This window comes from Lepidochelys olivacea (genome assembly GCF_965140295.1).
Source record: "Lepidochelys olivacea isolate rLepOli2 genome assembly, chromosome: 20".
Classification (NCBI taxonomy): Eukaryota; Metazoa; Chordata; order Testudines; family Cheloniidae; genus Lepidochelys; species Lepidochelys olivacea.
The window spans coordinates 8478867-8495859 of record NC_140430.1 but is presented as its reverse complement, the minus strand read 5'-3'; the positions used below and the strand labels follow the sequence as shown (position 1 = coordinate 8495859).

The 16993-nt window shown below is 46.5% G+C and overlaps 1 protein-coding gene across 11 annotated transcripts in view; it reads right to left on the bottom strand.

Moving 5' to 3' along the window:
- BRD4 (bromodomain containing 4) overlaps positions 1-16993 on the bottom strand; it is a 259586-nt gene that overhangs the window by 110383 nt on the left and 132210 nt on the right. For all 11 annotated transcript variants that reach the window (XM_084610636.1, XM_084610643.1, XM_084610645.1 and 8 more), the window contains 2 exons: positions 11682-11819; positions 8019-8154 (listed from right to left, as the gene is read on the bottom strand). In XM_084610636.1, coding sequence (XP_084466762.1) covers positions 8019-8154; positions 11682-11819 — 274 coding nt within the window. The remainder of the gene's footprint in view (positions 1-8018; positions 8155-11681; positions 11820-16993) is intronic.

The following is a 16993-nucleotide window of genomic DNA, read 5'->3' as shown; positions in this document are numbered from 1 at the left end:
TAACACTGCTGTTGCTATGAGACAAGCAAGGTAGGCTTCTCTGAGCTCCAACCTTTAGACAGGAACCAGTGTGGACTTTTGTACATTTATGTGCAACCCTAGGTCTGTGAACAGGGTTATCGTGCTCTGTGTGGCGTGTATTGCTCCTTGATGCACTGGGGCCCTTATCAGGCAGTCTTCTAAGAATGGAAATATCATCACTCCTTGTCTGTGGAGGTGAGCTGCAATGACAATGAGAACCTCGAAAAAAAAACTCTTGGGGCAGTGGAAAGGCCAAAGGGTAGTACTCTGTATTGGAAATGCTGTTTCCCTAGGGTGAATCTCAGGAATCTTCTGAGTGTTAGATGAATGATAATATGGATGTCGAGGGCCAAGAGCCAGTCTTTCTCTAATGTCAGAATTATTGTGGTTAGAGTCACCATTCTGAAACATTGTGTTCTCACAAATTTGAGTTTTCATAAATCTAGGATGGGTTTCCACCTGCAAGTCTTTTTCTGAGTTAGAAAGTAATGGTAATAAAAACCTCGCCCTATGTTTTGATGGTATGGGTTCCATAGCACCTAATTGTATGAGGTGGTTTATTTCCTTTTACAAAGGTGCTCGTGAGAGGGGTCCCTGAAGAGGGACGGTGAAGAGGGGTGGGTAGGTGGGATAGAAATAAAGAGGATGGAGTAGTACTTCTGGATAATCCCTAAAACCCATTTGTCTCTCATGATGGTGTTCCAGACCGGGTAGCATGGTGACAGATCTCCAATTGGGCGGGTCACCATATCTGGTTTTGGAATCAGAGAGTGTGGAGGTCTCATGCCCTCGATCACACCTTCAAAATGATTGTCTGGAGGTGGATGGTTGAGACGTCGAAGGTTGATCTTGGTTCTGCCGATGTCTGTTCTGTTTTTGTTTATGCCGTTGGTCGTACTGTCTTTGTGGGTGGAAGTATGGCATAGACCAGAATCTCTGGTTGTAAAACCTGCTGTTTCTTTTTATTTGCAGGTACATAGATATCCAGGGTTTTTAAGGTCGTCCTTGAGTGTGTAGAGAGACACTGGTTTTGTCTGTGAATAATTTTTGATCTTCAAAGGGTAAGTCCTCAACAGTTGCTTGGACCTCCCTTGGGAACCTGGAAAGATGGAGCCAGGATGCACGGCGCATGACCACGGATGTAGCAATGGACTGTGCTGCTGTGTCTGCAGAGTCAAGAGAGGCCTGTAGAGCCATCCTGGCGATGAGACACCCCTCAGAAATGTTTGCCTTATATTGCTCTTTTTTGTCATCAGGTAAACTTTCAATAAATTCTGACATTTTAGCAAACAAATTGTGTGTGTATTTTGCCAGTAGGGCCGCACAATTGGCTGTGTGGAACTGGACTGTGGCAGAGGAGTAAGCTTTCCATCCGAAGAGATCTAGTCTTTTCCAATCCTTATCATATGGGGTCGTTCCGGACTGGTGGTGTTTTCCCCCTTGGTAGACCGTACCCACCACCAGAATGTTTAGTGCGAGGTAGGTGAATAAAAACTTGGCCCCTTTTGCTGGCATGTAATACTTTTTATCAGACCTCTTACATGAGGGAGGGACTGTAGCAGGTATTCGCCAGATTATTTTTGCAGGCTCCCTGATAATCATGAATAGGCAGGGCTATCTTTGCTGCTGAGGATGCCTGGAGTATGTCCATGAGCTTGTGTTGAGTCTCTGGTAGTTATGCTAGTGAAATGTCCAGGGATTCAACTACCCTTTTGAAGAGGTCTTGAAAAGATATGAAATCATCCCCGGGGGGAAATCATTTTGTCCGGTGCCGAAGATGAGATGTGAGGGGGCAGCAAAGTGTCACCTTCAGTTGTGTCCTCAGGCTCCTCGGTCTCTTCCTCTTGTGTCTCTGAGGATGCTGGGACAGTTGGCGAAGGGGACCGTGCTGCTCTGGACCTAGACGGGCTAGGGGGCCTGAGGTTTTGGGCCCTATACATTACCCATGGATCCAAGTATGGCCAGCTGGGTGGGAATGGTATAGAGGGCAGTGCCCATGGTTGACCACAGCAGCTCTGCATGTCTGTAGATATTTGGTGATGAGAAGGTCCAGGTTTAGGTGAGAAGTGTATATTACTGCCTCATCCTCTTCTTCCTCATCACTGGAGACAGGAGGAGCTGATCCACAGGGAGTGGTTAACAGGCTTGGTCCCAGTCTAGATGGGGTAATGTCTGTACCCAGTAGAGGAGATTCAAGCATTGAGGCCACTATCAGATCCGCACGCCTCATGAATTGCTACGGAACCATGATGCTCGGTGCCGCGGATGGCATCGTGCACTGACGAGGAATAAGAGTTGAAGCTGTTGGTGCCGATGACTTACAGCTGTGCTGCACAGGTACAGCAGGTGGCGCCATTGTACTACTCAGTGCAGAGGTTTTCTTCTGCTGCATAGGTGCCGAGCAGGGAGGCTCGACTTTACAGTGTGAACCTCCATTAGAGCTTGCCCTCATAGGGTCTTTAGCTCCTTGGGAAGTCTCAGTACCAGACATTCCCGGTGCCTCATGGTCCAGCGCTCTTGGTGCTGTCAGTACCGGGGCAGATTTTTCATTTTAGGCAATTCTCGGTGTGGGGATGAGTGTGGCCGCTTTTTGATATTCTTTCTAGAAGCAGGCTCCTTAGCAGCCGCTGTTGAAGCAGATCCCCTGTCAGACGCTGCCGCTGGCGACCGCTGGCCAGGAGGCATCCTGGAGTCAGGGTCGGAGGCCAGTCTGCGTGATTTCTTCATCATAAGGAGCTTCAACTGGAGATCCCTGGCCTTCCTTGTCCAGGCTGTCAGTTTTCTGCAGCACAGACACTTTTGGGTAATGTGTGTCTTGCCAAGGCAGCGGACACACTGTGTGGGGCCATCAGAGACCAGTATGGAAAGCCTGCAAATCAGGCAGAGTTTAAAGCAGGTGCACTGGGCATGCCTGGGAGAACAAGTCCTTGGAAAGAAAAACAGGGTTTATCCCTGTTCTTTCTCCATTTTTTTTTTTAAGGTAATATCTAAGTATCTGACAGGGAGGCAGGGGTAAAAGAGGAAAGGGGAAAAATATATAGTTTTTAAAAAAAGAAAATTGAAGTAAAATATTAAAGGGCAAGGGGATAGGGTAGCTAACTACAACTAAGCGAACATTATCAGGAACAACTATGAACTATTAAGCTTATCTGAGGTAAGAGAGGGTGCTCTGGTCACTCAGAGTCAAGCCAAAGGTGGTAGAGAAGGAACTGGGGCATTGGCTGCACACCACTATGTAACCGCTTGGTGATGTGTGAGATGGCTACAGCATATGCGTGGCCCAATCGGCACTGTTATCACAAATCTCCGATTACAAGCGCATGGCATCAAGACATCTAAAGTGGAACACCCACAAGGACACTCCTAGAAGAAGAATATATGTTTTCAAGACTTATGCTGGCTGCAACTACTTTGCTAAAAATATAAGTCATTTGGGATTCTGGCAGTATGGGATTCAGTCTACACCCTGGAAAACTTCATGCTGTGGAATACCTGCACACACAAAAATAAAGAGTGTTTCCTCTTTTACAGTCTGCCTCTCTCCCTATTTGATCTCTACAGGTTGGTCTCTAAAGTGTCCTGTTACAGCTTTATTTTTTTAATCTCAACCAAAGACATTAACATATAAAACAAAGTCCATTCTTCATAATCACAAACTCAGAACAGTGATAATCATGTGCTGTGGCATATCCCAGTCACCAGCAGCTAACTGAACATATCCAGATTGCAGGAAGGATTTGTACACTACAAGATGTAGCTCAAAGAGACGCTCAGTCCTTGAGTCTTCTGGCAGATTCCACTCCTCCTGGCTATTCCTGACACACCCATTAGTAGTGGGCACAGTTTACTAGGCTAATGAGAGGCTTATTTGAAAATCCAGGGGATGTGCCCTCTGGGGAAATGTAACACTGAATTGATATCAGGGAACCCTGAAGTGATGCCAACACACTAATGTCACAAATATGACATTATAATGTCACTGCAAGATCAAGCAGAGGGTGAGCTAATAAACACTATCCTATTGGAAACCTGAACACAGAAGACAGCTGTCCAAGTACACTGTTTGCAGAAAGGTTCTTCCTCAGCACCTGCAGTAAGCTTCATTCCCCTCCTCCACAGCTTATCACATGAACTATCTTATTTAATAGTTAAACCAAAGATTAGTGACTACACAGTGAAGTCATTGTTAAATCTGCTTATAATGATGATAGAAACCAGTACGCCATCTTCTCCACTAGGATCCTATACTACTGGTGTCACAAGAGTAACCTTTCAGCAAGGTTGTGGTGAAACCCACAAAGGTCAAAGGTGCTAATTAAAACCTATTTTCAAACAGCATACAAGAGATGTAAAAAAACATTTGTTGAGCAAGAGCTTTGGGCCCGAACTAAGCAGGTGCAGAGCAATGTTTTATGGAACACTAGTCTACCTTCTATGGAGAGAGAGGGATGTATAGCTTAGATGGCCTTTATCTCAGGAGAACGGGAACCAATCTTCTAAGGGACAGACTGGCTAGACTAGTCAGGTGGGCATTAAACTAACAAAAGGGGAAGAGGAAAATGGGGAAGTAATGATGCTGAAAACAAAAGGAATCAAGAAACAAAGGGATATGAAGTGAAGAAATGCTATAATTGCCTATACTTCAATGCTAGGAGCCTGGGTAATAAAAAAAGAAGAACTGGAATTACTCATTTACAAGCATATCATACTTGTATGATACTTAATATGTTACTTAATATGTTCATACTGCTGAAACCCAGTGGGAAAAGTAGCATGACTGGAATGTTAAAACTAATGGTTATAATAAGCTATTTAGGAAAGACTAAGTGGACAAAAGGGGGTCAGGATTGGCACTCTGTCAAAACCGGCACTGCCTGCTTCCAAGTTACTGAGAAGTGATCTTGAAAGTTTATGGATCGATGTTCTCTAACAGATTAAGGCACAAGATGGGGTATTAGCTGGTGGCTGCTACACACCACCAAATCACAATGGAGAACAGGATGGCTGTATCCTTAAAATACCTACTTATAACTTGGGGAGGACTTCAATTTGAATGACCCATGCTGGAGGGTCTCATGCTGCCAGTATTAAAACATCCTCAGAATTTTTAAAACTATAAATGACAATTTCCTAACTCAAAAATGATGCATCCAATATGGGGAAAATCTATATTAGACCTCACCTTGACAAATGAAGAATTAGTCACAGAACTAAAACATTCAGAGATGCAAGTGATTATTATTTGATTGCATTTGTTAATAATATCCAAGCCAGTAATATAGATAAGTAATGTTTTAAAAGGCTAATTTCACAAAGATAACTCAGTCCAATCAGCTGGAAGAAAGAATTTACACACAAAAATGTGAATGATAATTGGGAACTGCATAAGAACTTTTAACTAGATGCCCAAAAAGTCACAACTGAGAAAGACTGTTAACAATTGAGGACACTGAATAAAAGACCAGCCAAGCGGAAGTGAAAGCAACTATAAAAATAATTCTCCTATATAATTCTCACATATATACACACACATATATATAAACAGATCTTTCCATGAAAGCAAATTAAAAGAGGGTAAGTTGAATAGCAATAAATATAAATTAGAAGCTAGAAAATAGATAAGGGAAGCAGCAGTATAAAGAAAAATCTATGGTCAGCAGAGTTAAGAACAATAAAAGTAAGTTTTTAAATTATATTAAGAACAAAAGGAATCACAACAATGCTATTAGTCCATTACTCGATGGAAATGGTAGAGATGTCAATAGTGTCATTTATTTCTGTTCTGCTTTTGGGAAAGAGCCAGATGAATTCACAACCTAAGCTGATGATGAAACACTTTCTGTTCCAACAGTAACTAAGAAGCACGTTAAACTGCAGCTACTAAAATCAGACATTTTTAAATCAGCAGGCCTGGGTAACTTGTCTCCAAGAGCTTTAAAAGGACAAGCTGAGGAGCTTGCTGCACTCAACATGATTTTCAGTAAGTCTTGAAACAGTGGAGAAGTTACAGAGGAAAGAAAGCAAGCTAAGGTTGTGCCAGTATTTAGAAAGGATACACAGGATGACTCAAGTAACTAGAGGCCTCTCAGACTGACACTGAGCCTGGGCAAAATAATGGAGCAGATGCTATGAGACTTGATTAATACAGAATTAAAGGAGGGTAATGCCAATTAGACAGTATTCATTTAAAAGAGATCTTGTCAAACTAACTTGATTTTTTTAATTTAAAAGTACGATATTATATTACCTCAGAATTTGGCACTGTTGCAACTGCTATTGGAATACTATATCCAGTTCTGGTGTCCACAATTCCAGGACAGTGAAAAATTGGGGGCTTCACAGAAGAGCCATAAAAATGATTAAAGGATTGGAAAATATACCTAACTGAATAGGTAAAGGCTCACGGAGCTCAGTTTATTTAACTAAGAGAAAGTTACAGAGTGATTTGATCACAATCTTCAAGTATCTACATGGGGAATGGAAGTTGGAGAGAGAGCTATTCAAACTAGCAGAGAAAAATATAACACGGTCCAATGGCTGGAAGTTGAAGCTAGATAGACTAGAAATAAAGAGCAAAATTTTAACAGTGAGGGTAATTAACCATTGGAACCACTTACCAAGGGCTGTTGTGGAGTCTCTCTGGAAATTTTTAAATCAAGGTTGGATTGGTCTTATTCAAATCTGAATTAATTTAGGGATGTCCTATGGCCTGTGATATACAGGAGGTCAGTCCTAGATCACAATGGTCCCTTCTGGCCTTAGAATCTATGAATCTATGAACCAAGCTTCAAAAAACCTAAATTATTAAAAATGCATAGGCTTGAGATGTAAGCACACAATACAAATATTGAACGTACGTTTACATGCATAGTTTTACTGACTGTAATTTTAAATAGCTTTCAATGTGATATTGTTCACCTTTAAATAAACAAAGTCTAAAGCATTCAGGCTGAAACCCCCACCTTGCAAAGATCCACACACAGCCAATGCATCAGTTTAGCCCTCAAAATAGAGCATGAGTGGTAATTCAGTGGGGCACAGGCCTCATGTAAGCTGTCTACACAAAGCTGAATTTACCTTGAGTGAAGAGCGTTTCATATCAAAGGTAGCAAGCACACTTTTTCAAATGATGGCAGATTATTACAAAATGCAATAAAAATATGTTGCATATACACAATCTTGGAAAACCCACCCAGTAGACAGATTTATCAAAATTAAAACCTATCACCAATATGGATGACTCTTAGGTGCAAAAATGACTTCAGTACATTATTCTGCTTGTCGTGCCTGTTTTCAGATGCTTTTTGCATTAGGCGCAACGTTACATCCAAACCTTAATATTCCTGAAGGGTTATGTAGGTGTCACCAAAACAAACACGCAAGTAACATTAGACTTTTGAGAATCAGTTTCCCTTCACTTATTAATCCTTTCCTAATTACAGTAGAACCAACCGGCTATTTGCCATGATGACTTAATTAAGCAAATTAGCTGTTACATGAAAGCACAGTGAAGCTCAGGGAAAAAGGTTTAATACAACGTATTCTGCTTGTCTGACTACCGTAATTTACTTTTACGGGCCTTCACAATGTACTGATAGTATATTCAGTAAATATAATGAAGTGACAGTAATAAGATTTCACTCCTATAGTTCTCACCTTTTAAACTTCACTGAAAAGTAGGGAGAGAACTATTTACTTATGCTAATTACAATGTGTACATATTAGTAGGTTCTACTGCATAAGCAGGGTGCCCAAAGATAAACATGGTCAAGGGACTTCTAAAATGTGGCCCATATCCATTTGCTGTCAATAGCTCAGATATCAAATGTAGATAAGCAGCTGAAATTAAGATTAAGCATTGTATGTTGTGACTTGTAGTCTGAGGATTACATGAGGGTGGCTGATCATTTTTTGCTATTTTATTCAAATTGCAGTGGGCACTAGAAGGTATCCCTGAACAAGAACTGAACTCAAGACTAGTCAGTCAAGTACTTTACCTGCTTCCTTCCTCCCACGTCCTCTTCCTTTTGCCTGGACTATTACAATTTCCGTTTCTTCCTCAGTCATTTCAGAGATTTTCTGCAGAAAAAGCTTTTCTAGAGCTTCTGCCATTAAGACTATGTCATCCCCTGGCTGGATTAATGATAGATAAAATAAATTAGGCCTGGTACACACTTTCGAAGCAAGTATGAGATTGTAACCTAGAAAATTAATGCCACATTTAGGATTTTGCTTTGTCTTTTTCTCCCTTTAATATTGAGTTTAGTCATAACCAAGATTGAAAATGCAACAAAACCATTCCAGTACAGACATCATACATCTTCCACCCGCCAACCCAATCTTGCACTCTAATATAGCGACCCCCAAACTTTTGAGGATCATGCCCCCCCCAACCCTGCCCGTCCCCACCCCCCGCACTGGGGCTGGAAGTGGGGATGTAATGTGGGGGAGACACGGACAGCGAAAAGGGGACTTAGGCTGGGGCCGCAGCTGGGGCAGGAGCAGAGCCACAGCTGGGCTGCGATGGGGGCTGGCATCCAGGCCCGCGGCCAGGTGTGGCTCCACTCCTGACCTTACCCCAAGCCTCAGCCATGGGTTGGAATGGAGCTGCAGCCAGGCACACACATGGGGCTGGGAACCAGGGACGCAGCTAGGGGCGGGACCAGAGCAGAGCTAGGGACAGTTAGGGGCTGGCTGGCACACTCTCTCTGCCCCCATGGGGGCTGGCCCATGCTCCCCCCAAGACTGTCATCCACACACCTTAGGGAGGACGCCCCACACTTTGGGCACCCTCTGCTCTAATGTTTCCTGATCCCATCCAAGTGGTTCCTCTCACGTTTCTTTTTTAAATGTTTACATTACAAGTAGTAGTAGTATTTATATTATCATTGTATCCAAAGGCTTATGGCCCTACTATGCTGGATGCTGAACAGAAAAGAGATACATTATCCTTGCACTGAAGGGCTTACATTCTAAAGACAGCACAAACAGATGATGGGTAGAGAGATGTGAATACAACATACAGACAAATGAGCATGGTGAAGAACAGTTTTGTTGCTACACTGTAACTTGTTTTTTCAGCTGGAGACAGAAATAGAGAGTGGGAAAAGAAAGGAAGCAGAATAATCCCAGTTTGTCACCTACTAGTGCTATGATCAGCAGGCTGCATTTTGTAGGCATCATGGCAGGTGTGTGTTAAGGAAGGAACTGAAGGAAAATATGGCAATGGCTCTTTGGATTTTATCAGGAAATTTTACCCACTCATAAGTGGAATTATGGAATAATGCAAAGAACTGCTTAAGGAAGAAGCTGACTGGTGGGCAGCAAAGGCTGGGAATTCCGGCAGAGAGAAGGAAGGGGTCAATATGCTGATAAAATTACTAGATTAGTTTGGTATGGGTAGGGCTAAATTAGGAACATCCTTAAAGATGAAGACAAGAAACTTGTATCTCATGCACAAGTAAAGAAGGTGTCAATGTGAGGAATCAGCAAGAGCTGATATGGTCAGAGCAACAAGCCAAGATGATCACTGTAGCAGCAGCATTCTGAATAGACCTCATGGGAGCAGTCAGCAGCAGTTAAGGGCAGAAGAGGGGAGACTGCAGTTGTCAAGACATGAATGACGAGGGCTTGGGTGAAGGTTTTGGCTGTGTGGACAGAGGTCATATTTTAAAGATGTGCAAGAAAACAGCAATATATAAAAAAAGAACTGAATTCATGGGCAGAATGTATAATAAGACAGGGAGGCTCTACGTCCCCCAGGCTGGGAGGCAGCAACGTTTTTGCTTTATTATGCCCCATGCAGGTTCCAGGGTAGCCGAGGAGGCACATACCCACCTCCTCAGCCGCTCTGGAACTTGCATGGGGCACATCACAAGTCATCTTCCAACACGCTTTTCCCCTGGGTGGGTTGGGTCCAGGGTGGGGGGAGGTGTGTGTGTGTGTGTGAAAGAGAGAGAGACCAGGGGCTAGCCTCCGCAGAGGGGGGGCTCCACCCAACACCCATGACTGAATGTGTGGGTCCAGTGACAGGGCAGAGTCACAACCTAACACCCAGGGTATGGGCCTGAGTGACTGGGAGGAAGGGGGAACGTGAAGGGCTTGAGAGGAAAGATCAAGAGCTGAGTTTTGGCCATGTTAAGGTTAAGATGATGACTGGACTTTCATAAAGAGATGTCAGAAAAACAGTCTGAGATACTAGACTGGATGAAAGGAGACAGTATATCAGTGGAGAGATTGAGGGAGAAAAAGAGAAAGCCCTCGGATGAAGCCTTGAGGGACAACAGCAGAAGAAACTACTAAACGAGCAGTCAGAGGAAAAAAGAACCATGAGAAGACTGAATCATGAAAAGCCAATGAAGGGCAAAATTTCAAGACGTAAGGAGTGTTTGATGGTGTCTAAAACTGCCGAGAGGTCAAGGAGGATAAAGATAGAGTACAGAAACTGAGTTTTAACTACGGAAACATCATTAGAGACTTTAGCGTGCAATTTCAGTGCAGAGGGCAGAAGCCAGTTTGGAGGGTCAAGAACAGAACTGGAAGAAAAACTCCAAACAGCAGTTGCAGATAGAATGTTTCATGAGCCTGGCGATGAAGGTGAGAAGAAAGATTGGACCATGGTCTGAGGGGAAGATAGGGAGGCCTAAACATGCTTACACTGTAAGGGAAAAGGTATGTGATGAAAGAGGATAAGAGTGAGAAAAGGGAGAGAGCAGATATAAAGGAGGTTAGAAGACAAGAGGGGATCGGGCACTTGGGCAGGAAGAAAAGAGGGGGCAGGAAGCCTTGGTGCCAATGATGGGGGAGGAGGAAGAGAAGTGTACTAAGGGCAAGAGGAGGAAGGGAAGTATAGTGTAGTGGGGAGGATCACACCAGATCTTTGAACAAATGAACAAAATCCTGTGTGGGTCACACAGCTTCTTCGCTGCCTATGGAACCTACAAGTTAATAACTCACTCTAAGGAAGTTTCTCTTAACACTTAGTCCCAGATCCCGTTCATGCCTCCTTGTTCTTAAGGCTGTTACCGTCCCCAACAGTTTGGTGGTCTCCATCTTCTCTCTACCTCATAGTTTCACAACTCAGCCATGTCCCCTATTTCAGTTTTAGAAGCATAAATCAATTCTTTTTCTGACCTATCCTCAATTATTAACATCCCACTCCCTGCCACCCTAGAGATCCTTGCTGCTCTCTGTATCTTTTTCAGTTCCTTGATATCCCTCCCGTAAAATGGTATACAGAACAGTGCACACTGTGCAAGGCAAAATCTCACAGTGCCATAGTAAAAACACAACTGGGCGTAAAAGGATTCATTGCACCATTCTACTTCTCATCTCATTCTTAGCACCAAGCATGTAGCCTCACCCCCAGCAGTCTCCGGCCTCTTACCATAGATATTTAAATGCCAATATCCACTATTAACTCATCTGAGAGAATATCAGGAAGATAGGTCTGACTTGTCTTTTCATTGCATAAAGGCAAGAGGGGGCCTAAACTGCTATCAAATTATTAGTATTCACAGTTCTCAAGAAACCGTCTGTTAATCTGGATTCAGTTACATTTAAGGACTGTTATAAGAAGTAACATCTGAACCAACCACATGCAGTTCTGAAGTGGTGCAATGATTACAGGACATTCCCTTGGCAGGCCCAAAGTCATATACCTTATTGTAGATGTAACAATTTGTAAACATTGTATTAAAGTCCTGGATACATTCTTGAGCATTCCAGTAGTAGTTATTCTCCAAACGTTTCCTTATTGTTCCCATGTCCATAGGAGTTTTAATAATCTTATAATAATCCTGTGGAAATCAGAGAAAGAAATATCAGTTTAGAACCTGGAAAAATCCAACAATGCTGGCACATAAAGTGCATATTTACAGGTACTACAATAGGATAAATGCAAAGCTTTGATAAGCTTTTTCATGGCTCTTACTTCTAATCACTGAACTTTACCGATTACTCTAACCCAGGGACGCTCAACCTATGACCCATAGGCCATACATGGCCCACTAGATTTCATAAGGCCCATGGCCTGCTTCAGCACAATATACTAATGGCTGATTCATTAGTGTTTTGTCATGATATTTACATAATTTTAGTTTACACAAGGAAGTATGTAGAATCTGTTTGGCCCACACAAGGTTGTGCATAGGTTTATGTGGCCCTCCTGTGATATAAGGTTGGGCACCACAGCTCTAACCAAACCCCTGGGGAGCTTTCACATGAAAGCTATATTCTCAGAACTCCTATCTATCACAGAGTGCTTGCCTCAGCCACCACCAAACACTTTACAGTAACTTAGGCTGATGTAAATCATCTTGGGTTGATCTGTTTGTGCATAAAATGGTCTTTGGTCAACGTAAGCGCTCCATTACGGTGATGCAGTAAAACCACCTCCCTAAATTGCACTGAGCCATGGTTGATCTACTGAGGTTGACAGTGAGTGTAGATGCTGCATGATATATGTCACAGACTCAGACTTCAAGGTCAGAAGGAATGATCATCTAGTCTGACCTCCTGCACATTGCAGGCCACAGAACCTTACCCATCCACTACTGAAATAAACCACAAACCTCTGGCTGAGTTACTGAAGTCCTCAAATGATGGTTTTAAGACTTCAAATTACAGAGAATTCACTATTTACACTAGTTTAAACCTGCATGTGACCCATGCAGCAGAGGAAGGTGAAAACTCCCAGGGTCTCTGCCAGTCTGACCTGGGGGAAAATTCCTTCCTGACCCAAAATATGGCAATCAGTTAGACCCTAAGCATGAGTGACCAGGCAAATACCTGGGAAAGAATTCTCTGTAGTAGCTCAGAGCCCTCCTCATCTAATGTCCCATCTCCAGCCACTGGGGATTTTTGCTTCTGGAAGTCACAGATGGGCCACATGCAGTCCCATTATCCCATCCCCTCCGTAAACTTATCAAGCTCAGTCTTCAAGTCAGTTAGGCTTTTGCCCCCACTGCTTCCCTTGGAAGGCTGTTCCAGAACTTAACTCCTCTATGGTTAGAAACCTTCACCTAATCTCGAGCTTAGACTTGCTGATGGCCAGTTTACATCCATTCCTTTTTGTGTTGACACTGGTGCTAAAATAACTCCTCTCCCCCCCTGGTATTTATCCCTCTGATGTACTTATAGAGAGCAATCATATCTCCTCTCAGCCTTCTTTTGGTTAGGCTAAACAAGGCAAGCTCTTCAAGTCTCCTCGCATAGGTAGGTTTTCGACCCTCCAGCAAGTGTTACACAACGACCAACAGTGACTGCTCTTGGTCACATTTGTGAACTCCACTGCCCAACCATCAAGACCAGAAGACACTCCCTTACCCTTTAAAATCTCCACATATTTTTTTAAATGCCAGGGATCCTAGAAATCCGTTTGCCACCGAAAAATGTGGCATTTTTATGGAGAATCTTTAGTTTTTACATTTTTAAAAACATATACTATGGAACCCTGATTGTCCAATCTAATTGTGACCGGGGCCAGAGTAACGGAATTTTTGATTATCCAATCAGAAGAATGGGCGGGGCTTAGTCTGTCCGCCCAAAAATTGTAAATATATCAATAAAACCTGTTCAACTGATACCTATATATATTATGGCTAAGGAAACTGAAGTTCAGCATTTCATTTTAATTACAGAAAACCCCCAAGTTTTTATGTTTTTATCATCGGAGAATTTTAAGTTATCACAGAAAACTAGGATCCCTGCTGATAGCCAACCTCGGTAAGCACATCTAGAAGCTCTCCTTTGTTGTGTGCAACTCCCCAACCAACCATGCTGGCTCCGTAGACAGGAGGTATTGGACCCACTGGGCCAGAGGGGAGAAGAGGCTGTACAGACACAGCTATGGACCAGCCACAGAAAGGTAGACAGGTACGAAAAGATTGCACAGCTCATGCAGATGAAGGGGTACAACAGGGATCAGCAGCGGTGATGTGTGAAACAGAAGGAATCATGGAAGGCATACCACAAGGCCAGACCTGTTGCCTTTACACCAAGTTGCATGACATACTTGGCAGAGACCCCCACTAACCACCGGATACCGCTGAGGAGCCCAAGGCAGAGAACCCTGCCTTGAACAGCGAGGAGGAGGACAAGTACTGGGGGGAGAGGGGTCCAGCTATGCCACAAACCAGGACCAGTTTGAGACTCTACCTCAGTTTAGCCAATGTCACCAGCTGAGCACGATGGTGCCTGGACCAACACTGAGATAGCAGGACAAAGGTATTGACTTTCCATTGTTTTACTTGTTCAAGAAGAGGCAGTGGTACAACAGAGTGTGATAGAACCAGGCCAGTTAGGTACAACAGAGTAGTCCTGTTGGGATCTAGGAAGTGGGTGGGCTGAGGTCACCCAGATTGAGACCCGCTGGCAGAGGGTCGTCCTCCCCCTGAGTGACTGGGGTCAGACCTAGGGTCTCGATCTCTGCGAAGATGGAGGGGTTCCATCGGAGGCCCCCTCGAGGAGGGACTCTGGAGGAGAGGTGGTGCTACCCTCCATTGCTGCCACGTCATCCGCAGCTAGCTCCAGTGGGTGGGATTCACCTGGGGGAAAGGCAGAAGGCTCAGTGTCGGTGGCCCCCTTACTGGTCTTTCAGGGGGCCTCCGCATCAGATGGGAAGAGTGGAGCTCGAGCCTTCCGCCTGGCCACTTCACCTGCACTTGGACCCAGCCCTCCATGACGTCTGTGGGCTGGTGGACAGGGGTTGGGCCGGGGGGCAGGGGCAGTGGTGGGGGGTGGGGGAGAGGAGCGACTCTGTCCACCGGGCAGCCTGGAGGTCCGGCACCCTGCTGGGGCTTGGAGGTCCCAGACGCTCCTCTGTGCCATGTCCCTCTCCCATGCCCAGCGCACCCTCCTCCACAGGCCCCTCCAGAGTACAGGCAGCAGAGGCGGGGCCCACCCGCTCATCTGGGCGTGTGGCGGGAGGTGCCCCAGCACATGAGCGGGAGCAGTGGTGGGCTGGGGAGGAGCAGCTCTGTCCACCGGGCAGCCTGGAGGTCCGACACCCGGCTGGGGCTCGGAGGTCCCAGACGCTCCTCTGTGCCGTGCCAAGGGGCAGTCCCTCCAGATGTGCCCCATCGCCTGGTAGAGGTAGCACTGGACCTGCCCCATAGAGTAATGCACCCGGTATGGGCCCCCTGGTAGGGGACTACGAAGGACCCCTCGAGCGCCTCTCCGTCACACACCACCGGTGGTGGTTGAAGCTGCACCTGCCGGCGGAACGAGAGAACGTGACGGAGGGCGGGGTTTTTGCAGCCCAGGGAGAGAGGGCTGACTATGGAGAGGGGTTTCCCCAGGGTAGAGGAGCAAGGTAACAGGGCGGCATTAGGGAGGAACGGAGATCAGGACCAACCGGACACCCAGGTTCTCCAGTGGCTCCAGGGGGACGAACACACCCCCCCGCCCCCACCAGGCCCTTCTCCACCTCCTGGGCGGTGGCCTCCGATGCCAGGAAAATGACTACCTTCCTGTACATTTTGGAGGCCACCATGATGGCCGTGGGCCCCAACACCCTCGCCAACGCCCGCACGTAGGTCTCCACATGGGGTGAGGCGGGCACCAGGAGGCAAAGGATGCCGTGCTTCCTGGTCAAGGTGGGGAAGGGGCTCCAAACGCCAGAGATGGTAGCAGAGGCAGCTGCCAGGAGAGATGACGTAGGGGCAGGCAGGGGAGCCGCCACCACCTGGGCGTACGCCCTGGGGGCTGGGAGAGGGGCACCCGCAGAGCGACGCCGCAGCCAGTGGCGGGGCCGCGGCAGAGGGACAGTCCCTACCGTGGAGGACCTATCCTTTTTGGCAGGGCCCTTACCCTTCTTTTTGCCCTGGCCTTTCCCGCTGGCTGGGTGGGGGCTCCCCCAGAATCAGAGGGGGTGAGGGACGTGGCAGCAGTGGAGTCCACTCCATTGCCCACCGCTGCTGGTGCCCCAGAGGGGGCGGCAGCAGATGGATCAGCAGTGGCAGTTGAGGTGGGAGCCAGAGGGGGTGATGGGGGGGGCAAGTGGAAGACGGGTAGCGGGGTCTGCCCGAGGAGTCCCTCCCACCTTGTCCCCCGCCATAATGAGCAGGGATGGAGGAGAAACACCGGAGGGAGGAGGGGAAAGGGGAAACAGGGTGACCACTCCTCCCCACTAGGCTGCAGGCAGGGGAGGACGACGCCAGAAAGGAAGGGGGGGGGGACTATCAAGCATTTGAGGGGGTTCAGTCTCTAACACAAAATGGGATTCCGGCTCCTCTAGCTGCACTAGGAGATGGGGGGGGTTATAACAACATGGGGGGGTGAAGTGATACGAGGGTTCATACTGAAACAGGGGAGGGGCACAAGCACACAGGAGAGAGCATGGGCACACAGAGCAAAGGGCTAGTCAGGGCAGGGGAACTGCGGGGGGGGGGGGGCGGAGGCAACAGCCAGGCTGGAGGTAGGACAGGGAAACCAACGGGCTAGCTTCAGAGGCTGGGGCATGGTAAACAAGCAAGCAAAACTGCAGAGAGGAAAGAGCAGGGCAGGCAAACAAACTGGAGCTGCTGAGAGGCTGGGGCAAAACGGGGGAGCAAAGGTCTTCAAGGGGAGAGGGGGAGATTGCTGCAAGGAAAGGGGGGTGTCAGTCCAGAGAGGGGCAACATGCGCCCATGTGTGCTTGCAAAAAAAAAAAAGTCGATGGCTGCTGGCTGCCGTTTCAGGCCCACGTGGTGGCAAAAGCGTGCGGCAAGTCAAGCGAGCAGCTGAGTCCCAGAGGCAGGAGCTGAGACAGATGGTAAGGAGCAGTGGGGCTGATGGAGGGGGCTGCGATGGTGGGACACAGATGGACATGGGGGCAGGCTCCACGCCACACCCCCTATGTCCCCACAGACACAGTCAAGACCGCCACCACAAAAGCACAGTTCGAAAGTTACACAGTCCTTGAAGGCGCCCTCCACAGTGATCTGCAGAGGCTCTGCACGCTCCCCCAGCAGCAGATGGTCCCCTTATTCCT